Source organism: Parasteatoda tepidariorum, chromosome 9 (assembly GCF_982258835.1).
Source record: "Parasteatoda tepidariorum strain Cologne lab strain chromosome 9, Ptep-v5.0, whole genome shotgun sequence".
NCBI classification, from domain to species: domain Eukaryota; kingdom Metazoa; phylum Arthropoda; class Arachnida; order Araneae; family Theridiidae; genus Parasteatoda; species Parasteatoda tepidariorum.
Window position 1 is genome coordinate 61,912,246 of NC_141763.1, and position 23,894 is coordinate 61,936,139.

The following is a 23,894-nucleotide window of genomic DNA, read 5'->3' on the forward strand; positions in this document are numbered from 1 at the left end:
AAAACCGATGACAGCGCTATTCGAGGAGTATCGGTCAACTATTTATTTCTATCATTCCAACTTCAATGGAAAGCTTAAGATTTAATTCTTGTTTTTCTTTTCTACTAAAGATGGCGCTAATCCACCTATCATTAAAATTTAACAGATTTTTAATATAAGGAATTGTTATGTAAAACTAAAAATATCAATATTTATTTGTCGCACTCCATTTTGTTTACTGCGTTCGATGTAAAATAAATTTATGCATTAGTGTAAGTATATTTTTTGTTTTAAAAGGAGGGACTTCTAACGTATAGCGGATGCGATGATTTTTAATTTTTTTTTTATTTTTGCAAGTTCCTTTTCGCGCCGCCAAAAACTTACCTGCATATTACTAACGTATATTATAATATTGTAATCTAAACATATGATAATCAAGAAATTAATTCCTATTTTTCTTTATATTTTTGTTTACTATTTTATTATGTATATTAGTTGAAAGCTAATTGAGAAATAAATATTTCGCAATGAAGATGTGGATGTTTCGCAATTAGATTATAAAAAAATGGAAAATAATTAACTGAAGTAAATTAAAAAAGTTATGATCTATTATAGTATTTTAATTAATATATTCTGGAGTGACTTTTTTTCTAAATCATTTTAAAATCCATTGTTTTGATTGCTTTAATTTTAGTTATGAAATTCATGTTTATAGTAACTGCTATACTTATGTGTCTATTAAGTCTCATTAAAGTGATAAAAATTACTTCGTTCAATGATTTAAGGTCGTATTATTGCAGATATTTTTATGATTGTTTCATCAAGATGTAATATTTAAAACTGGCTTAAGTCATCTAAATAATTTTGAAAATTTGCACCTTTTAACTTAAAATATTCCTATTTTAGTCATTCAATTGTATAGTTTTCATATCTTTAAGTTATAATTCAAAATAACACTTGTGTGTGCTATTTTGCATTAAAAAACCTAATACAGATCTTTAAATTATATATACAATATTTATAATAGGATTTAGTTCTATGAATCCCAATAAGAAAGCTTGTAGTTGAGGCAATGTGTACATTGTCAGTAATTCTTTTTTCATAAAACTAGCCTGCTCATTTCTATAATTGATATGATTAATGTAAGTAATTAAGATTGGTAAAAAAAATAACAGCTTAGATTAATGCGAATATAAAACAAATCTATCAGAAGCTTTTAAGCTGTTTCAAATTTATAAGCTCATTTTGTTTGATTTTTAGTAAACTCTATGAATACACAACTAGCCTCATATTTTTCAAACACATTTTAAACGACCTCTGGGAGATATTTCCATATTGGCCTCTTAGCAGAATGTTTGGCAATGATCTGCAACAAGCATATATAAGAGTGAACATGTTTTGCTGATTATATGCGCATTTTTGTCTTTCAGAAAACTTTAATAACTGTGCTAAAAGGTTTAGTTAAAAGTGAGTAGTGAAATAGCATATGTTGATCACAATATTGTCAATTTATGCATTTAATTTATTTAGTACAGAATTAGAAATTTTTTATATTTTGTAATGCATATTGTAGATGATAATATAATAAGGTAACATTTCAGAAAATTTTATTCAATATAAAATAGACATTGGCATATGAGATTGCAAAACAGATTGGGGGAAAAGAGCTGATGAAATTAAAAATGGGGGAAAGAAATCCATTCTGAACGGAAGAAAGATAGGATTTAACTTTTTAAAGCACAAGAAAATGTTAGCCTGCTCAAAGTAAAAGGATGGAAATTATAATATGAATTATTCAATAAGCAGAGATAGACAAAATATTCAAAAAAAGTATGCATAAACAAAATATAAAGAAAATGCTTTTTATAAAGAATGTATTCTCATCTTATTAATTTTTATTATTCAAAAACTAGTTAATCGCCAGAAATCTGTAATGGGGGAAAATATTGCAAATATCACCCGGAATTGGCTTTAACATTTAATAATAAAAAACTAGTAAAAGAGATATAACTATAAAAGAGACATTACGATCTATGACATCCCAGACTAGTATTTTAACTTGCCTCGACGAAATTAAGGCTGTTTTAGAAAATAATCTTCATGCTTCTTTTTTTTTTTTTTTTTAAAGTTTTTTTATATATTTCATTGTTCTGCAGAAAAAGTGCTTTTTCTGTGGCTTGTGTTACACTTTACTATGGGGCGTGTTGGTACCTGCATCACCAAGTGCTGTACCCCAAGAGTTTTGAACTTGTCTGTTAAACGTGTTGTACCTGCATCTAAAATCAGCACAAAATTTTAAATTTTCGTCATAATTGAGTTCTTGTTACAGTGGTATTTTCTTTAAGTTAAATGTTTTTTCGTTTCTTTTTTTTTTTAAATAGAGCTACTCACTGCCAGTGAACTGTTTCTAATAATGATGATTATGCAACTGTTTCAATCAGCGCTATAGGAAGAAGATGAACAATCCACTAAAAGAGTTTAGACCTGAAAGTTTGTGCCTTCTTAAAGAAACCCAAGAAGATTATTGGTGTTATGCACGAAAAGGTCCACAAGATTTTTCAGTCTACACCGAGAAATCTTCTATTTATGAAGCTCCAATGAAAGAAAAATTTCGTGAGTCGTCTGATGTTTTAGTGAGATGGACTGATGGATTGCTATACTTAGCAACTATAATACAAGTAAATTTAAATTGCTTTTATCCATTTATTAGATATATTAATTTTTAAAGTAGAACAGTAGTAGTGAACCAAATAATATTTCAGTAAAATTAGCTAAAGGAAGACAACTTTCAGAAAAATTTTTTGAAAATCTGGAAATTAGTTTGCCTTTTATTTTGTGAGCTTCAACCATAATTTCACAAAATCTTTACAAATTTTGTTCAATGCCAAAGCTCACTAGATAAAGTCAAACATTGAATATTTTCCATTAAATGTACAACAAAGTGTTAAGCAATTAACAACTTTCCACTAATTTTTTTCATAACAAAATCATATTTTTAGCAATTATTAACTTTTCACTAGTCTTTTTCCTAAACAAGATCATATTTTTAGCAATTACCAACTTTCCACTAATCTTTTTTTTAACAAAATCATATTTTTAGCAATTACCAACTTTCCACTAATCTTTTTTCTAACAAAATCTACCGACGTTCCACTAATCTTTTTCCTGGCAAAATTATATTTTTAGCAATTTCCAGCTATCCATTAATTTTTTCCTAAATAAATCATATTTTTGTAACGCTAAAATAATAATTGTTATCTTCTGTTTGTTGTTTTCTTTAAATGTTTGGTATGTTTGCTTTTGAAATAAGCATAAACAAATGCATACACTTATTAATAAAAAAAAAGGAAAAGAAAGAAATTTTACACATAATTTTTACAGCAAACACTTTTAACTTTTTCAAAAAGCAATATGGAAGGGGAAAAAATCTAATTAAACGAACTAAACCAGCTTTTGTTTACAAAAAGACTTTGGATTATTATGTAGCCTACCAACAGGAAAACACCAACAGCATAACAAATTATAATATTGCTAATAAATTTGTTCTTTTTTTTTTACCTGATACAAAAATATGATTTCAATTGATTTTACCATCTTTTTCCATTTTTAAATGTGTCTTAACTCCAAAGGTGTGAAAATTTTAAATGTAAGAAGGATCAGGTAAATCTTAACTTTTTATTTTCTATTGGGATTGAGCTTCAAAACTATATAATTCATTTTATTGGATAAATTTATGTATTATTTCTCATTACACATAGCAGTTTCAGATTTTATTATAGCCATTTTGAGCTGTTATATTAATGAATAGAATTGTAGCTATGATATTTAGAGTAGCTAATTATGGAAATGTTTTATTTAATAACCTTTTTTTTTTAACTACTATTCTTAATTTAAGGCTTTCATTTTTTAATTAAATAATCTCTTCAATTGTATTTTCTAATTTTAACATCTTTTGGTTACTGTTATAAATACTTTTTATTCCCAGGTTGAGGATGAATACAGCAGGTGTGCTGTCAAATTTGAAGATGGATCTCAGTTTTGGGCTTTATACAAAGATATATATAAAGGTAAAATGTTAAGGAATTTTCTAACATCACATTTTTTATAATTAATAATATATATATATATATATATATATATATATATATATATATATATATATATATATATATATATATATATATATATATTACATTATTAATAACTATCGGATATCAAGGTTACTATTACATTACTATGTTTTGTGTATATAGTAGTTTTAAGATATTATTATTAGTAATTTTTTTCCTAGAAAAATATTTTTACTTCAAATATTCATATTCTGTTTCTTTCATTAACTCTAAAGAGAAAAAATATTAATGAGTATATTAAATATTAAAGAGAAGAAATATTAAATTATGTCCCAAATAATCTGCCCTTCTTGATTTGTATGTGGTTTGGTAGAGGTTGGTGATTCTGTACTAGATGACGAAAAACAAGTAATTGGATGAAACTGTTTCTAAAGATTTCAGCTTGCAGTTTGGAACTCAAAGGTTTTTACCTTGAATTATTTGTAAAATTCTAGTATACTTTACAAGCTTGGCACAAACGCTGAATCATTATTTGTTGCGAAAACATGCTTGGCAAATGTATACTGGGCAGCTGCACAAAAAGAGCAAAACTTTAAAAACTCAGCATATAGCATTATATAGATACAAAACTATTATTTAATGACCTTCAACAGGTATATAAAAAAAGATACAATAATAAACACTTTAAAGTTACTTACTTACCTTTTAAAACCAGGGTTGGCAAGGTTTAGGACAGATGGATTAATCCACGGTTTAAATTTTTACTCAAATTATGTCACAATTTTATCTGAACAATATTTAAGAGGTAAAATAAACATAGAACTAATAACATATTGATAATTAAATATATTAGAGAATATTTGTTTTTAAAAGTATAATGTTTTATTAATATTGTTTGACTCTTCAATTTAAGCAAAAGGAAGATTAATCAGTAATCAAGTTCAATTGGTCCTCTCATTCAATAGTGCATAACTCAAGTTTGGCCTTGCCATACAGGTTAAAATATTAGGGACTAAGTGCTTGGTTCGTCATAAACAGGTTTATTTATCTATAGTACTATTCAAGGATACTTTTATTTCATTCATGTTCAATTCTTTATCATAGTGGTGATACATCACCAGTGACAGTAACTGAAACTGGTGTTATGCCCTTCAAAACTGTTAATACATTTTTCAGTTATTTTGTATTTTCAATTTAAACTAATATATTTATATTTAAAAATAATTTTTTTTAAAAATAAATGTCTTTTTTATCATCCTGTAATGCAGAGATTATAAAAATTTTTTAAAAAAATATTGTGAAAAATAAAAGGTTAATTTTTGAACAAATTTAGTATTTTTTTTAAGAAAAATTATTATTTTTTAATATTGCTATATTTATCCTTATGCCAAAATATTACTTATCAGTATTAAAAGCATATTTATATTTAAAGGATTAGGTATTCACTTTTGTTGTTCTATGAATTGTGGAGCTTCAAAAATTATAAACCTTTTTGCATTATATTATATTATTTTCTTTTAATAAGTTATAGTAAATTGTATAAAAAATATCAAATATTTATTGATACATGTAATTATTATGTGTACAATAGTTACACCTACAGAATTTTTACCTTTTACCAAAGTTCAAGGTTTTGGACACTTTAAGACAGTTTAGGACAGTTTTACCCAGTTTAGGACAGTTTTACCCTATTTAGGACAGTTTTACCCAGTTTAAGACAGTAAAATCCACGTGTCCTGTCCAAAACCAGTTTAGGACGTCCAAAACCCCAACCCTGTTTAAAACGTATATCCTATTTCTTCAAATTACTGTGTAATTATACCTATCTTTAATCATTGTTTTAGCAAATGCAGAACAGTAAAAATTGTTTCTACAATCATATTAACTCTTTTCACTTACAAATCTACTTTATAAAATTTTTTAATTCAAAATAACACCTACCATAACATTTATTCCAGAAAAAAAATACATCACACAAAATTTAAACTTTAAAACCAAAATTTAATCATTATATTTCTGCAGAAAATGTTGCATAGAAAGACGAAACACCAAGAATATATTCATTACGTCAATACTCTTCTCCTCCCATCTTATCAAATACGTCACATATCCATCTTCTATACAATCTTGTCATTTTTGCAATATGTACAATTACCAAACTGTCATATACATCATAACATCAAATATCACCTCCAGTACAATCTTGCCTTCAATAAATTTGTTTCTTTGGTAATTCCATATACATCTAATACATATTGTAAATTTTATTGCCCTCCCAAACATCACCAATGTTGCCAAATTCACCATGTTACGTATACTGAGATTAATTCTAATTATCTATTTTTAATTCAATATTGTTTACCAAAATTTGTAGAGCATTCTTGAAGAGAAATATCAAACACTACAGATTGCTTCGTAGTTTTTGTGGATTATAATTTTAGTTAAATTGCAGGAAGAGTTTTGATTGCTAAAATAAAATAAAAACTTATAATATATTCACAGTTTTTTTTTTTTTTTTTTTTTTTTTTGTTAATACTGTACTTCAATCTGAAAACTCTTGTAATCTGTGTACTGATCTCCAAAACATTTTTTTTCTTGTTTTTATTTTTAATAGGTCCTTTACCAGATAATGAATTTGCTTGTACTGTTTGTGACAGTGCATCTTCTCAGCCCCCAGATGAAATAGTCATATGTGATAAATGTTCTGTAGGTGAGTATTTTTCTGTCAGGTATAGCAGAAGATAAATAATGCATTGAATAATTGAGATTGTGCTACAATTTTTTGGATGATAGTTTTAAGAGTTTTATGTTTTTTAAGCTTTTTTGAACTTGATACATTTCCAAATATCATTGTTTTTAGCTTTTTAAGGTGTATGACAATAATTTTTTGGAAGGTGAATAGAGGTGACAAGTTTTTTCAACAGACGAAAAAGCAGTCCCAAAAGAGATAGGTTACTTATATATGAAGTGAAAGAAACTATTTCAAAAGGAAATATCAAATATTTATCAATTGTTTAAACTTTCATATTTAATATTTTCTTAGATAATCATTTAAATAAATTTATACCATTTTATTTAAAATTATGTTTTACTTTATTTTTTTTCTCCGTGAACCAAGTAAGACTATATTAAGCAAAACATTAAGTATATATTTTAAAATAACTACTTGTTCAATTTGTTGTTAATATATTTTTGATAAATATTTTGTTTTAAAAAGCAGTAATTTAGAACATAACTAAAAAATGTTACTCAGTTTTAATTCTTGATATTCCAAACTATTAAATTATGCCAAAATTAAATCAAAATTTTTTTTTACAATTGTCAATTCCAAAGTAGTTTTTAACCTGCTTAAATAAATTATTTATAATGCTGCATCTTTACAAAAAATAAGTATTGTTTATCTTTAAATGTCTGTTTCTTTTTAATTGTCCGATTGTTTTAAATGTCCATTTATTTTAATGTCCATTAATTTTATTACGTTTGTTTTAAAATATAAATATAATATAGAATTTTCTTGTTATTTCTATGTTCTTCATAGTTTATTTAGTAAAAAGCAAGTTTTTTTCCTTCCTCGTTTTAATACCCACAAAAAGCTATTTTTTTCTTTGAAAGTTTTATCATATATATTTTTAGCGTTAGTTTAGTGCAGCATAACTTCATCTGATTTATTAGCTGACTCATCTGACTTATTTTATGCAATTAATATCAGTAACAGTTATTCTAGTATTTTGTTTTGTGTGAACTAGTTTAATTTTTTTAAAAACCAGTAAACATGATAGGTAATGAATTTTATATGAATATATTATATGTGTTTTTATCTTTAGGTTATCATCAACTGTGTCACATTCCTAAAATTAGTACAGCTGATTTAAATCCAGAAATTCCTTGGAGTTGTAGAAAATGTGTATTTGTACATGCAGCAAAGGTAAAGTATCAATTGTTTTGGATAATTTGATTGATATATTGTGTTCCTAAACTGAGGAATTTTTTAAGTTCAGCTGCTTTTCAACCCTTCTTTTAATTTAACTTATCAACAATAAAAATAAGATGAAATTTTACTTCTTTACAAGAATACAGTCTGATATAGATGTCATTATTAAAAATCTGTTCTTATATTAATTACAATGTATCAATCAAAATGTGTGTTAAAATCAAAAGTGTCATTTGATATCAGGAATAGCAATATATATTTGTTTTTAGTTGCAAATAACAAAGACATTTAAAAAATTATCATAGGTGTAAACATTTGTTTTAAGTTATGAACAAACATAATAGTTTTATGGTAGCTTTATGAAATCTCATATTTACTTTCGTTCAAATAAAAAATATCCCCTCCCCATTAGTTTCAATTCATAGTAATGTTGAGTTAAGTAAATTCATAGATAAATATTATAATTTATTTTTATTTTAAAGAAGCATTACTATGGAGTTGTTTTTATTACAGTAATATTATGCAATTTTTAAGAAAATTTATCTGGATTATCATTCAAATATTTTGCTTTGCAGAAAGGTGGTGCTTCTAAAAAAGGACCTAATGGTATGTTATGAATGTTTCCTATTTTACTTTATAATGTATTAAATTTTGTTTTAATATTATTGTGGCTACTTTTCTGCTACTGTGGCTCGTAAAAATTTTACTGTCTTGTATTTTTCTAAAATCAAAATTATCTTTTATAGAATACCCAATGCCACAAATTTTGCTATAATTTTATTTTGCATTGCTCATCATGTACATTACATACAAAATTTTAGTCACTTTGCAGACAAAAAGCAAGTGTTCATTTTACTACTAAATTTTTAGTTGTATTACAATAAAAATAAAATTAGAATAAGATGATTTTACAAAAAACAATAAAATTTATTTAAATTTTTTTTTTAAATTAAAACAATTTTACAGGTACAAATAATAACAGATAAAACTTACATGGACAACACTTTGTTTTAAATTTTACCAATTCTTTGGTATTTAGTGACAGGGCTGAAGTTGAAAGCAATCAAAGATTTTAAGATGTTCATTAGTCATTGATGAACACTATATGTTTTTAATTATGTTTATTACAGTACAGCAATGGGTGAGAATTGCCGATTTCAAAGCTAGAAAAAAAATCTTACAAGTTTTATATATGTATATTTTTCAGTTACCTGAAAAATAAATTTAAAACTAAAATATGAGATTATTACATAACTCTGTATTTCAAAAAGTAATGACCATGAATTATCTTAAACATTTACAACATACTGAAATATTATTTTCCTTAATGTATAAATCTCTCTGATATATTTATGTTTTCATGCATTCAATATTACACCTATTTTCCTAAAATTATGATGATGTCCTTATATTTCAATTTTATTTTACCTTTGATAATTTTAAAAATTAAATGACTAAGAATTATCACAACAAAGTGCTTCTGTATTGCCTGGGATAAATGCTTAAATTTATAGCAACAAATAATAATACAGTCAAACCCCGCTATAGTGAACACGGTTTATAGTGAACTCCCGGATATAGTGAACGAAATGTTAGGTCCCGTGCCTTGCTATACACGCATAATGTTATTTTTTGTGGTAATAGTGAACCAAAAAAGTGAGGAAGTTAGATATAATGAACTTTTTTCTGTCTTCAACTGATTTTTTTCTTCATTTTTTTGTAATAATTTTGAAATTTTTACTTTAAAATAAATACATATACCGATTTTTAAAACCTTGTATAACGGGGAATTTAGCGATAAGCTTCTTTTATCTCACTTTCCCATCTTAAATAAACCAAGCAGATATTTCCAACCCTGCTGGCAGATAGTGCACCTGTAAGGTATCAGTGGGATCAATGTGGATTTTCTGTCAGGATTGTTCATCAGCTAAAGATTACTAAATGTTTTTTTTTTTTTTTTTTTTGTAGGCAAGACGAAGAGTAATGAAAAATAACACATTTTTCGCTACTATAATATTTTTCAGTCATTTATTTGAATAACGTGTAATAAAAGGGAGGAGTTTGGGAACCATTAGTTAAATTGCCTGCGGAACGGATATAGTGAACTCCCGGTTATAGTGAACCAAAATTTCGGTCCCTTGAAGGTTCACTATAGCGGGGTTTGACTGTAACAATAAACCTTTGGTAGATGCTGATCAATGTAAAGTGTACCAAAAACTACATGTTTAAGCCTACAAATCTGGGTTTGTTACAGGTAAATAAAAATTTGATACTAAAAACTCTTTATACTTATTTAGGGTAAAAATGCAGATCTGGTTTTAAAAAAAGCATTTTTTTTAATTGAACAAAACTGAGTTAAAAATTTAGACCAGAATTAGAAATTTGACACAAGTGAAATGCAATAAATTGGTAATCTGATATTAATTAGAAAAATTTCTATATACATCCTTGGGGATTTCATCATAATATATACAGACGGAAGTAAAGAAGAACGCAACTGATCTGGCTGTGGAATTTATATCTTATCCTAAGAATGTACCACAAAATTGAGAAGGAGAAATCCAGACTGTTGTTCAGGAGTTAGCTGATTACCATTGATGTTAGGCTTGATTCGATTCCGTCTTCTCCCGGCTCGCCTGCAGTATGGGTCCTGTCTGACAGCCGAAGCTCTATTCAGCACTTTTCTAACTTGGCATAAAGTGTGTGATAGTACAGGAAAGACAATTATTAACTAACTGGAGCATTTTTCATCCTTTTGTGAGGTGCGCTTCTAATGGATAATGTCTCACGTTGATATCCATAGCAATGAGACAGCAGATATTTTGGCTAAAGAGGATACTGGTAAGCCATAGGATATACCTGATTCACTAACTTGAAATGAAAGCTTCATGAATTAAAGCTCTTAACCATGTAACTTTTGGTAAAGAACTACCATAAGATAAGTTGGTACTTAAAAGTTAAGTTGGTTTCTAAGAATTTTTAAAACATTGCCTCTTATGTAGTTCATTTGTACTAGCTGTTTTTTCCTAGGGAGGATTTATTACTTTACTGAATAAATAAAAAGTAATTTTGGAAGGAATTTGTTATAAATTTCTTTTTTATATTTATTTCAGCTCAAGCCCTGGCTATAATGAAGCAAACACTGCCATATGAGGTAAAAATATGTAATATGTGTTCAAATTTGACTAATTTAAAAAGTGCATGTTATAGCATTAACATGTAGTTAAATGCTTGTTACAGTTGAGATAATTTTTTTAAAATTATAAATTGGTTCATTCTTCTATGTAGGTAGTTATTGAGAATAAAACTCAAATATAATTCAAATCAAATGTAATACCTTCCTCTGCCAGTTGATTTTTTTCCCCTCAAATTTTCCTCCTTTCTTTATTTTTAAGTCTAAAGATTTCATATTTTGCTTTCCTCAGTTTATTAAAAGAACTATGTCTATACATTTCAATAAAGAATATCTGCAGATTTATGTTGTTAAACGAAATGTGTTGCAGTAGAAAAAAATAATAGACTCATTAATGTTAGCTTGATATAATTTATATTTTAATAGATACAATTGATATAATTGGTGCAATTATAAAAACCCTAGGATATTAAGTTACAAATTTGAAGCTAATGATTGTTTCACTTGTAACAATGTAGATAAAATTAATTAGTTTTTTTTATACTCTTTATGCACCAATGTTGTTAAGAATAAACAAATAGCACAAAAAATTTTATTAGTATTAGTAGTTCATCAAAAAATTACTACTAAGTACATAACATCTAACTAAAATGCAAAGGTATATGAAAAATATACATATATTCATTTATAAACATAGTACACATTTCAAAAATATATAAATTTACGTTTATACATTTACAATCTTATCACTTATATTTGTAATATACTTTAAAATAATTTTTAGCATTTTGTTTATTTATAAATAGTCAGTGCCTATGAAAATGTTATTTAAACTTGTTTAAAGAATTTAAAATTATTTTAATACTTAAAAAATAGTTATATATTTTTGGCTCATCACTGCAAATTTCTAGAAAAGAAAAACTAACCAATTGTTGATTTTTATTTTAATCAAATCAAAAATTTTTTTAAACAAAATCAAGTTATTGAAATCAGAATTTTAATCACTAGTTGTAATCATTTGAATTAAATAATTTGCTGAATGGAAGTCAAAGTTCTAAAATCTAAATTTCTTATATCCAAAAACATTTCACGCTTGGTCTTGGGAAATTTGTGACTCAGTTTTTAGTGCAAAGAACTTTTAAGCGCAGTATGTCATTCTTTGTTGACATTTTTCTTTGAATACAAACCATTTGACTTTTTTGGAATTGTAGTAATTTTAGTATATAATAGTTTATTAGTAATATGTAAACTTTAAAAACTCAAAGGCTGTTGTACTTTTATTTCTTTTTTTTTTTGCAGAAAAGTTCAATTTATTAACTTCGAAAATAATGAAAAGACTACATTAGAAATCTTTAATATTTGACTTTTTTGTTATTGTCTTTTTTAAATATATTTTTAACACTAGTTTTTTTTTTTTTTTTTAAATTTAGCCTCAGGCCTTGACTTGGGATACATCTCACCGATCAAACTTGCAACAGACTTATTGTTACTGTGGTGGTCCAGGAGAGTAAGTATACTTGATAATTTAATTGGAAAACACCTACATCAAAAAGGTCAAATATGACCAAATTGAATGCAACTAATGTATACTTCAGAATAAAATCATTTTTTTCTTTAACTGAAATCAAATATTTATTATTTTTCAGATGGTATTCTAAAATGCTTCAGTGCCTCAGGTGCAAGCAGTGGTTTCATGAAGGTATACTTTTTTTTTCTGACATTGTATAAGTTACAGTATGAAAAATTAAATAGTTTTAAAACGAAACAGCTTTTGTATTGATACATAATTTGTATATCTTTTAAATGTGGATAATTTATAATAACTATTTTAAGGGTACTGTAAAATACCAAATAAGCCACCATATTCGATTGGGCCCCCCACTCATAGTTTCATGAGAATATTGACCAGTGATCAAAACTGAAAAAGCCCCCATCCAGAGTTAGATAATATAAATGCACACCATGCTTTTCTTACATTTTGGGAACACTTTTTTAAGATTAACTGGAGTGTCCACATAATTTAAAAAACTCAATTATTGTGATTTTAAAAATCGAACTTCATTATTCGTATTCATGCAATTAAGTGATCACACATACGATTGTTGAACCAATTGTTCAACATTTAAATTTTTGTAAATATAATTTAGTCAACATATCATGTATATTTGAATATTTGTTCTCATTAAGTGTAGTGAATGGTTAAGAACTGGATCATTATCAAAACTGATATTGGAGTAAGGAAGAAAAATTATTTTTTGCACGTTCATAATTATAAAGTTTGGGTTCATTAGTATTGTTATGATTAGAATTGCGTGATTGGGATTAAAAATAAATTTTGATAATGTAAATCGCTTGGGCCTTTTAAGACGTCGTATCTATTCCTATATGTGTTTATAACTATCTGAAGGGAATTCAGTATATATTTCTTTTTCAAAATAATAAATTCAAAACCTCAGCAAAAATAATTATTAAATTTTTTTTATAATCTATTGGCTTTATGAAAATCCTTTGAATTTCCAGCTTAAACTTTTAAATATTGCATTATAGTTAGCATAAAATTTATATGATTCTGTTAAATTTATGGGACATTTTCCTTTACTTGTTAGCAAATATGAATCAATATATTTAGAATGATAATGTAGTTAAATTATAGTGAGAAACATATAAATAAATCTTTTACTGGTATAAATAATTAATAGTACTGAAATAATAATAATTTACTATGTAAATAATTTGTTAAAAACACAACTTCATATTTTGATGATTATTTTATCTCTGAATCTTTAATTTTTATATGAAAATTTTAATTGTTTTTGTTTGCCTTTTTTTTATTTTATTGCTATATTTATCCTGTTTTATTTTATAAGAGTAGCTAGAATTATTTTAATGCAAACTGTTAAAAATAAAAGTTCAAATATGGATAATTATTTTACCTTGTTCTGTTTTATTAGTGTATGAATGTCATAATATTCAGTATATTAGTTTTTTGTTCTTTTTATTTTTGTAAAATATTATTAACTAAATTTTGCTTTACTATAGCATCTATTGCATGTTAAAACACCGAATTATGTTTTCTATTGCAGCTTGCCTTCAATGTTTGGATGAACCATTGCTTTTTGGTGACAGATACTACATTTTTATATGTTCTTTGTGCAATAAAGGACCAGAGTTCCTTAGACGTTTACCACTGCGATGGTAAGCTTACAATTCTATTATATAAAGTTTAATGTATTCACCTTGTTTCTATAAAGAATTTTAACTAAATTATAGACAAACCCAAGTATATAATTTAAAAATATTTTTAATTATGGCTCAGTATTCTTAATATTAATGTAAGTAGTTAACATTTATAAACTAATGTTCTATAAATGAGTTAATTTTAAAAAATGGTTACAATTATTTTTAAGGGTTAATCTTTGTCCTTTTATAAGTTTTTTTTTTATATCAGGTAAGTTTTTAATTACTTGCATTACTTTATGATATTGTCAGCTTATTTCTAATTAAATTTACAACTCAAATATTATGACTTAACTATTTTCTTTTTTTTCCTTATAGGCCAGATATTGCTCATCTAGTCCTTTTCAATTTAACTGTTATACATGGCAAGAAATTTTTTGAATTTGATACCAAAATTATGGCTTTTTTAAAGGATAATTGGTCTCAATTTCAAATAAAGGGAGAGGTAAGTAGCATGTAAATTTTAATTACTTTTGTTATTGTATTCCTTTCAAAAGACCTCACAGTCAAATTAATTATATTTTTTATAAATGCTACAATGTTCTTTGTTAAGAATAAAAATTTTCCGAAATGCAAGGCTCTTAGTTGTCCTGATTTAACTAATAATAAATATTTTATTCTTATTTGTCTTGATTTTTTTACATTTTGCCTTGATATTTCTAATTCTGCGCATTGAAAACATTCCATTTTCTATGAATACAGACGAATACATTAATTATGTATATATATGAAGGCAAAATGCAATCGGTAATGCAACATTAACATTCATGTAATTTCTCTAAAATATATGTTTTTGTTTTGGTTCAAGTAAAATGCATGTTCTTTTAAATTTATATGTATGTTACTCTTGCAACCTTCCTGATTTGTGAGATGTGTAGGTTTAGAAATGCTGGTTTAAGGGACTAGAAAACCTGAGATTTACCTGAGAAAAATGTTTGTCCTATTATGCAGACATGGCTGTTTTTCTAAGGAAGAGTAAACTAGTGGATTTTTTTCCTCACTAAAATTAGAATTTATGAGAATTGCCCCACTAAATTTTTTAAATTACACATCATATTTTACAGAGGTGCCTGCCATTAGGATTTATCAATAATTATTGTAATTTCTTTATCACAATGACAGTCTTACGGTTCAATAATAAAAATTACAATTTGTGAGAATTACTATAATGTTCTGTCTAAAACCTTTTTTCCTTTTAACTATCAAGAGTTGTGAAATTTTGTTGTTTGCAATTAATCAACAATAAACAATATATATATATATATATATATTTATATATTTATATATATATATATATATTTATATATTTATATATATATATATATATATATATATATATATATATATATATATATATATATATATATATATATATATATATATATTGCCTTAAACAATTTGAAAAAAATAACAATTGAAAAACAGAAACCATTTTGATAGAAACAAGAATTGGAAAAAATCTCATTTCCTCCCTTCTAACAAGCTATTCTGAAATTTAATTTTCTCTCCATATAGAAAATTAAAAAAAACATAAACTCAAATCAATTAGTAGTTCGAATGCTGGATGATAAATAGGCTATTTCAAATTTAACCAAAAACTAGAACATTGATTATAAGTAAATCAATTTAATTTTATAATGAAGTGTGGAATTTCCCTGTTGTATAATAATTAATTTATCAATTATTTTATTAATATTTTATGCCTACATAAAATTAATAAGTATGTACACCTCAAAATTATTCCTTATTGAATTTTGAAACTGCTAACTGTATATATTTCTTTGTTATTGTACTTCTGATTACTGAGCTAGATTGAAAAGTTGGCTCCTCTGTAGTTTAACATGCATCCTGAAGTTAATAATGTTTCTTATTTTGTTGATTTGAATTCCTGGTTATTCGGCATATTTCATTTATAATTTTATTTTATTTTTTTTAAACTTATACTAAATTCTTCCGTAGAAAATTAGGAAGAGGAAAAAATAAATAATTGAAATTCAATTAATACTAGCCATGGATATACAAATTGTTCTAGATGAAGAATCTCTTTTAAATTGGAGTTATATTCTAAAGTATAATATTTCATTACACAGGTTATGTCAAGAATGCCAGTAGAGGAGAAAAAGAAAAAGTTATTAGAAGCTTTAACAAATTGTAAAAGCAGGTAATTTGTTTTGTTTTTCTATATCATTGCTAGGGTACACACCAGCAATAAAAATATAGTGGTGCAACAGGACTATTTAGGTATTCATTTAGTTGTCCAAAAACTTATGATGGTAGATAAACTAGAAAAAAAAGAACTCTATAATTACACAATTTATGTTCTGGTACATATAAAAAAATACTAATTACGATCAATAACATCTTAAAACTAATTAGGTTCATTGCCCCATAATGATTGAAGATTAGTATTTATTAAAATTAAGTGGGGAAAAAACTTAAATGATATTAACAATTAGTATCAATACAGATATTAAATACAATATAGATAAAGGAGACCAAATAAATGAGGAAAATAGAAAAAGTAAAAGCTAGCAAAATATTGTATTAACAGTTATGCATCTAAAATTTTTTAAATAAAGTCAATTCCAAATGAGAAAGTTTTACTGATCAACCGACATACTGTTAGTGCAATAATGCAAATCGCAACATGTAATTTAAAAAATTTTATATCAAACTTTCAGTTATTCTATTTGAATTTCATACCACGAGTAGAATAACAAAATTAATACAATTTTTTTTAACAGAATGCACAGAATTTCATACAAAAAAATTTTTTTTTTCCTTACTACTTACTAGATTTCAAACATATTTTAGGGCGACAAATCTTTCCCTTATCCATATAATTTTATCGACATTTGTAGAATAATTGTCGTCGTGCTGGCATGAATGCTAATCATTGCTTATTATATTCTGCTGGAAGTAAGGGGGAAAAATTACTGTTATTCTGACAGAGTGATTAAATTTGCAAAAAACACTTGTAAAATCAAATGTTAAATGTTGAAACCTTTATAATAGAAAGCTATCCATCATAATAATATCCGCTAAGTGTGGTTTGCATTTAATCCAGAAGTAGTTGTAAAAAAAAAAAAAAAAAACTTGACCCAATAAGAGAATGATCAATCAGGGGTCAGCCCAGGCCGAATTTACTACCGTTTAGCGGTACCTTCACAAATTTAATTTTAGGAAAAACAGTAGTTTCACAAAGTACTTTTTCTTACAATTTTATTTTTGTATCCCTTAAGAAACGATAAATCCATATTTTTACCATATTTTTGTGTTGATTTTTAAATATGATTTTTAATTTTTCACAAATAATGTCTAAATTTTCACAAAATAGGTACCTCTCAGAAAAACCTAGACAGACCCTTGTCAATGCAATTGTTTAGTGATAAGTTATTATAAGAATGGCTTAAATTTAAACCAGAAGTTTAAAAGATTTTCATATTTACTTTAAAAAATATTATGTAATTACTTTAAAATTGTTACTTAATTTTAAAGTAATTGTTTTTAGTTTAATACAGAAATTTTGTTTAAAGAAAAACTACATATATTATTGAAAAGTTTGGTTTAAGTATTTATACTTAACAATATTTGGCTATAAAAATGCTTTTTATAGTGGTGAATTCAATGTATATTTTTTTTAGTAGTGTTAATGTTTAGTATGTGATTTGTTAATTTAATACTATTGATAAGATTAGATTAGAGTGTTTTAACTGTTCTTTACACAATTAGAAAATTAGTTTTTACTATACTTATTTCAATAAAACGTTGAGAAACTATGGTTATTTTACTTCCTTTTGAAATTTCTGAAATTAATTACTTTTATTTAGTTATTTATTTACTTTTTGCAATAGTCTTTTTTGTTTTCTCTTATTTAAAAATTATATATTATAAAGCTTAATTAATTTCATTATTTGAATTCGTTTGTAATTCTAAACTGTTTAAATGTTTAGGTTTTTTTGGGGGAGGGAATAGTTTCTTCAATTTCTTCTTTTTTTATTTGAGAGAAACATATTTCTTCCAGGAGGATTTTTTTCCACTCTGGAAGAAATTTGCCTTCCCTTCTGTTAAGTCTTTTTTAGTTTAGGTAGCTTTGATTCTCATTTACTGCATATTTGAAAATAAAATAAAACAGCTGCAACTGATTGTTGAACATCATTTTAAATATAGAATATGAATTAAATTGATAATTTTTCTTCCCAAGGTTCACATCTGGAAAAGAAATAAAAAGAAAAGCAACTGTCTGGGGTTTGAGATCTCGTATTCCGCCACCAACACCAGTTGTTACATTACCAGAATCTGGTACAATTACGAATGAAGTCTTAGATTCTATTAATGGTTCAAGGAAGTCAAAACTTACCCCAGTGCACCAGTCAAAAATATCTCCTATGCATCCATCAAAATTAACTCCTGTCCAACAGCCAAAATTAACTTCAGTTCATCAGTCGAAACTAGCTTCAGCACACCAAACAAAATCAAATGGGTAAACATTTATAATTAATTTTTTATGATTACTATTTTCTGGGGTTTATAACTGGAATTGAATTTTAAAAAAATCAATTATAAAAAATTGTGAATAAGTCCCAAAGAGCAATTTAATTATTTTTCTTTTGTTCCATAACTTTGAAAACTATTAATTTTATTGAAATGAAGGAAAGATTTATAGAGGGGGTAAGAATTTTATAACGGCAATGCTAAGTAGCCACAAAATTTGTTTCAACTCCTTAGTTAAAAAAAAGTTAAAAGTCTTAGTTTGAAAAGTTAAAAAAAAAAAAAAAATTATTATAAATTAAAAAGTAATTTAAGTTACTGAATAAAAAATATAATTATGTTTTAAATTTTATTGTATGCAAACTATTATGTTTTTTATAGTTTTAGTGATAAAAACTTTTTAATAACATCATTTTATGCTTCTTTTGTTACATGATTAATATGTTGATTTCGATCATAATGCATTGTTTGCGAATTATTGCTTAAATGTGATTTTACTTATTTATTTAATTGCTTGGTATTTTTAAAACTTTAATTTTATTCTATTTAAAGTTTATTCAAAAGTTTTATTGCATTTGCAATGGAAATTGTTGTGAACAATACAGAAATTGAATTGAATGTGAACAACATATTCCATTTTATTTGGACAGTTATTGAAAGTTTCATAGAAAAAAAGGTTATCTCATTACTATTGATGTGTTTACTATATTTTAAATGAAAGCAAAATAGAATCGAAAGCTTGTTCGAAAGATAATGTTTGTCTCGTAATGAAACTAAATTATTTTTATTTGGCATACTTTTCCTCTTTCTTCTTCTTAGATGTGTAGTGTAGAAAAGACAATGTGGATATCATTCTAACTTCAAAAGAAATGAGGGTTGATTTATTTTAAAAATATATGTATAGTATTGATTGGGCAAAAGAAAACAATTTTAGATTGAATTGGGAAAACAGGTCCTACATCTAATTTTTTATTGACATATACTGTTAAATAACATAATTTCAAAAGTTATGCTTAATGAACATAAAAATCTCTCTTTACAGACATTATCTTACTTTAAGTTAGCTGATTGAAGTAGTATGATTTGTTAATTTATTTATACATGGAACAGAGTCAAAAGTAGTCACTTCATACTTTGTTTTTCAAAATAGCACCTAAAACAACAAAATTTTTAAAAAATATAGCAGGAAACACATTGTAAAAAATTTAGGTTTATGTTTTAATAACTATTGATCGTGTTGGCAATGTAAAAATTCACCAAATTTTAGTGGACATTGCGATTGTTGAAAATATTAGTTAGCTGTAATTTCAAGAGATAGACATTTACTTCTTATTAGGTCTCAATACCTAAATTTATTTTTAATATTTGTTCTTTTAAGACATTTATATAATTTGAAAACAGCCCTCGCAGAGTATTATGTATTCATTCTTAATTATTATTTATTTTTTTTTTAGTTCTTCTTTGCCACCTGCAAAGCGCGCTAGAAAATTATCACTTGATGACGATGTGATAATCATTGAACCAGATCGGGAAGTAATTAAAGAAGAAAAGCCAACTCCTCCCCCGTTGAATGTATTGCAAAAACGAGATCATCCCTTCCGTAGAAAAAGTGAAAACCAAATATCTTCCAATCAAGAAGAAGAAAAAAAGAACCATGTTAGAAAAAAGGTGGAAAAAGCATCTTTAGTCGAAGAAAAACCTCACCCAACAAGGAGAAAAAATGAAAAACCGCTGCCACAAAGTCGCAGTGAAGACAAATCCAAAAAACCTACTTTGCTGCCAAAAAAGAAGGTAGGAGTTTAATCAGTAAAATTTAGATCACTTTATTACTATTATTCACTCTATTTATAAGTATTATTTATCTCTATGAATATTATGACAAATTGAATTTCAACAATGCTATTTTTATTTTGTTACAGGAGAGGAGAAAGCTGCCACATCGGTTAGTCAGATGCCTAAATAAACCTAATGGCTTGCGGAAGGTACCGCGCACTTCACCCATCCTTATTGATTTGTCCGAAAGTGACGACACATCTTCATCTCACGGTACTCTTAACACAATTATTCCTCACCCTACAGATTTTGAAGGTGTGAACAATCCATTTTTGCAAAATTATTCTTCAAATAGTGCTTTACCATCAACAACATCGTCCGTTTCATCAGTGACTGGTTCAAAAAGTCGGTCTAGGCTCAGAAATAGGAATAATTGTGTTAAAGTATGTCCTTCGCGAAAGTTCACTTCCACTAGGTCGTCGGCCTCGGTGATTAACAGGCTTTTAAATGACTCTCCTTCTAATAGCAAAGTTCAGTTACCTACTGATACTTCGACTACCACTTCTGATTTAAGTTCCTCTGTGAGCAGTTATTTTGGGATGGCTGATCGCATTTCTAACGGAGAAAAATTCACGGTGTTAGCAAAACGGACTGGACCTGATGGTAAGACTCAGTATTTACTTCAGTGGGATAGTCTTAGTTCATCTTGAAAGTGGGGTTTGTAAACACTCTTGATTTCTCGTGCATTTATTCCCTCAAAGTGTTCATTAACTGCTTTTTCTAAAATTATTTTTTTGCTTTGATATTGTTTTTAAAGAATTGACTTCTATGAATCATTATGAAACAAGCAGCTGGGCCAGTTCTGGAAAATTTGGCAATGAATGTTTTGCTCTACATTAAAAATCATGAACAAGAAGCCTGTACTTGTGCAATTCTAAATTTAGTTATGATTGAAAATTTATATTGTCGAGAAGTATTATACTGTTACATACAAGTATTATTTGTGATTTTCGCCTGGTGATTTATTTGTTGGTGAAATGTTTTAAATTAACTTGAAGTACACTCGTTTTTATTTCTGTTTACTACCTTAGTAATTTTAATGACTTTGAAAATTTCATAAAACTGTATCTACAACTCAATATTTATGCATACCTTCGTGATTCACTGCAGTTTATGTATACAGTACAATCTTGAATTGAATTTGTAGATGTTAGTTATTTTTTAACTGAGAAAGTTTAAATTTATAAACTCAACTACCAGTTAACCTAAAAAGAATATCTAACCAATAAGTAACGCTTTTTATTTCGCAGCAATCCTCCCATTTTTTTCTTCTTTTCAGCAGAGACAACATTATGAAACCGAGTGTCGCCAGTCACTTAATCTAGTGCTAAGCTATTAGTGTGCTATTTTGACATATTGGAATTCAATATGTTTGGTTCAGTATGATTTAGTTAATTCAGTGGTATTAATAAAATTGGATTCTGTTATTTTAACAGTTCTTATAATTATAAAATTGGGTTTTATTATACCCAATAACAAAAAATATTGAAAAATTAGTTTATTTAAACTTTTTAAGAAATTTCACAGTATTTTTGTTTTAATTTTTTAAAAATAGTATATTAAAATCTTTGAAAATTAATGCTATTATTTAAACTTGATTGCAATAATAAACATTTTAAATATTTGATTTTTTTTTTATTAAGCTTCTTCCTGTGTGGTTTTTTCCACTTTGGAAGAAACTTGCTATCCAGTTTTAAACAGCACTGGTTTTTCAAGCAAAAATTTTTTAATTATTTAACTAAGTTTGTGTAAAAGTAACTAATATCTACATTTTTTATTAGAACCCTAGTTTTTAAAGCTTTATGTGAACATATAATCATAATTTGTTTTGTTTTTTCATAAATTATTAAGCATATAATTTTAGTTGTGTTTAAAATCATAAATTAGTTTTTATTGTTTTAAGAATTATTGCATCTCAGTTTCATATCAATGTTGTACTGTACTACATCTTAAAATGCTCCATTTGACTTTTTAATTAACTTAGTAATATTCTAAGTTATAACTAGTATTTAAAAGGAAAATATTAAGTGCCTCTATAAAGTTCAAAACTTTTTAAAAAAAAAAAAAAAAGATTTTAAGTTTAGGAAATTTTTTGTAAAATAAATTCAATTTAATACCAAATGTTGCATTCCAAACTTTTTAATAACATGTGAGATTCACTCTGGCCTTGCTAAACTTGTTTATTTTTTGACCAAATATTTCTTATGTATTCATGTTATTTTTAGTAGTTTTATTCTGTTTGTGGTTATACAATTATTCTATTTTTTTTTTTACATCAAAGTTGCCGGGGAAAAAAAGTCTTGATCAATTTCATTTGTACATCCATAAAAATTATTTTGTTACTGATCAATGAAGTAATCACAAATGAATACTGCCTTCTATTTGTATTTTCCTGAGGAACTGTTGGTGTTTATAGACGTATTTAATGTTCTTGTCTCTGTGGAATAAGTGTTTTTTAAAAATTTTAAAATATATATATATAGTAAATTCTTATATTCCTGTGGCTCAAAGAATTAAAGTATTTTGAATTTTCCATAATTCTTTGTGAAAATATTTTTGGGGGCATAAGGAGTTTAATATTTTTCAAGGGGAAAAAAACTAAGTGTTTTAGTAATCACAATTATATGAAAGACAAATTTGTATTTTTCAAAATTTGATAGTGAACAAAAAATCCCAATTTTTGATTAAGATTAAAAGTCTAGTATTTGTTTTATCTATGCATTAAATTGGATTAAAAAAATTAACCAAATTTTGAAAAAACATGGTTTATTGTGTAGAAAATGAATAATAAAACTAAAATACTTACGATAAAAGTTTTGTTTATTTGGATTTCATCGGAAATAGAAATTTTTTTCTTTTACAAAGAAAACTTTTTTAATATATTTTTGAATAATTTTCTACTTATGGTAAAAATATTCAACCATGTAATCCCTTCATGCCATTAAATAAATAAAAAATTAACTTGTTAGTGGTGAATCCAAACATTAAATCAAAAGTTACTATAATTGTTGCATTATTCTGCAAAATAAAAAATATTTTCTATTTTTAATTTAGTATTGATCTTTTCATATCTGAAAATGTGTTTCACAAGTAGATTATCTATAAATATATATACATATATATATCTAGGAAATAATTATTACTATTTTTCATGAGACAGATGAATTTTATGTCGTAATTTACACTAGTTTTATAGAGGTTTTAAAACTTGTCTGACTCT

The 23,894-nt window shown here is 25.9% G+C and overlaps 1 protein-coding gene across 3 annotated transcripts; it reads left to right on the top strand.

Moving 5' to 3' along the window:
- The first annotated feature begins 53 nt into the window (after positions 1 to 53).
- On the top strand, positions 54 to 23,723 carry LOC107454288 (uncharacterized). Of its 3 annotated transcripts, none has more exons than XM_016071424.4 (15): positions 54 to 251; positions 2,361 to 2,657; positions 3,965 to 4,046; positions 6,664 to 6,759; positions 7,874 to 7,974; positions 8,556 to 8,586; positions 11,094 to 11,134; positions 12,544 to 12,620; positions 12,760 to 12,812; positions 14,197 to 14,308; positions 14,669 to 14,795; positions 16,441 to 16,511; positions 18,555 to 18,833; positions 20,296 to 20,632; positions 20,761 to 23,723. In XM_016071424.4, exons 2-15 carry the CDS (start codon positions 2,436 to 2,438, stop codon positions 21,322 to 21,324), a joined length of 2,193 nt encoding a protein of 730 aa, XP_015926910.2. In that variant the 5' UTR covers positions 54 to 251; positions 2,361 to 2,435; the 3' UTR covers positions 21,325 to 23,723. The 3 variants fall into 3 exon arrangements, with proteins under 3 accessions (XP_015926910.2, XP_087008118.1, XP_015926911.2); XM_087151992.1 differs by having other exon boundaries at positions 20,299 to 20,632; XM_016071425.5 differs by lacking the exon at positions 54 to 251 and adding an exon at positions 368 to 564.
- The last annotated feature ends 171 nt before the right edge of the window (positions 23,724 to 23,894 follow it).

Excerpts from the sequence above, each read along its gene's own strand:
- LOC107454288 (XM_016071424.4), top strand. The coding sequence starts at position 2,436 with ATGAACAATCCACTAAAAGAGTTTAGACCTGAAAGTTTGTGCCTTCTT. Across the intron at positions 12,621-12,759 it reads TACTGTGGTGGTCCAGGAGA|ATGGTATTCTAAAATGCTTC; the intron begins GTAAGTATACTT and ends ATTATTTTTCAG. Across the intron at positions 14,796-16,440 it reads AATTTCAAATAAAGGGAGAG|GTTATGTCAAGAATGCCAGT; the intron begins GTAAGTAGCATG and ends TTCATTACACAG.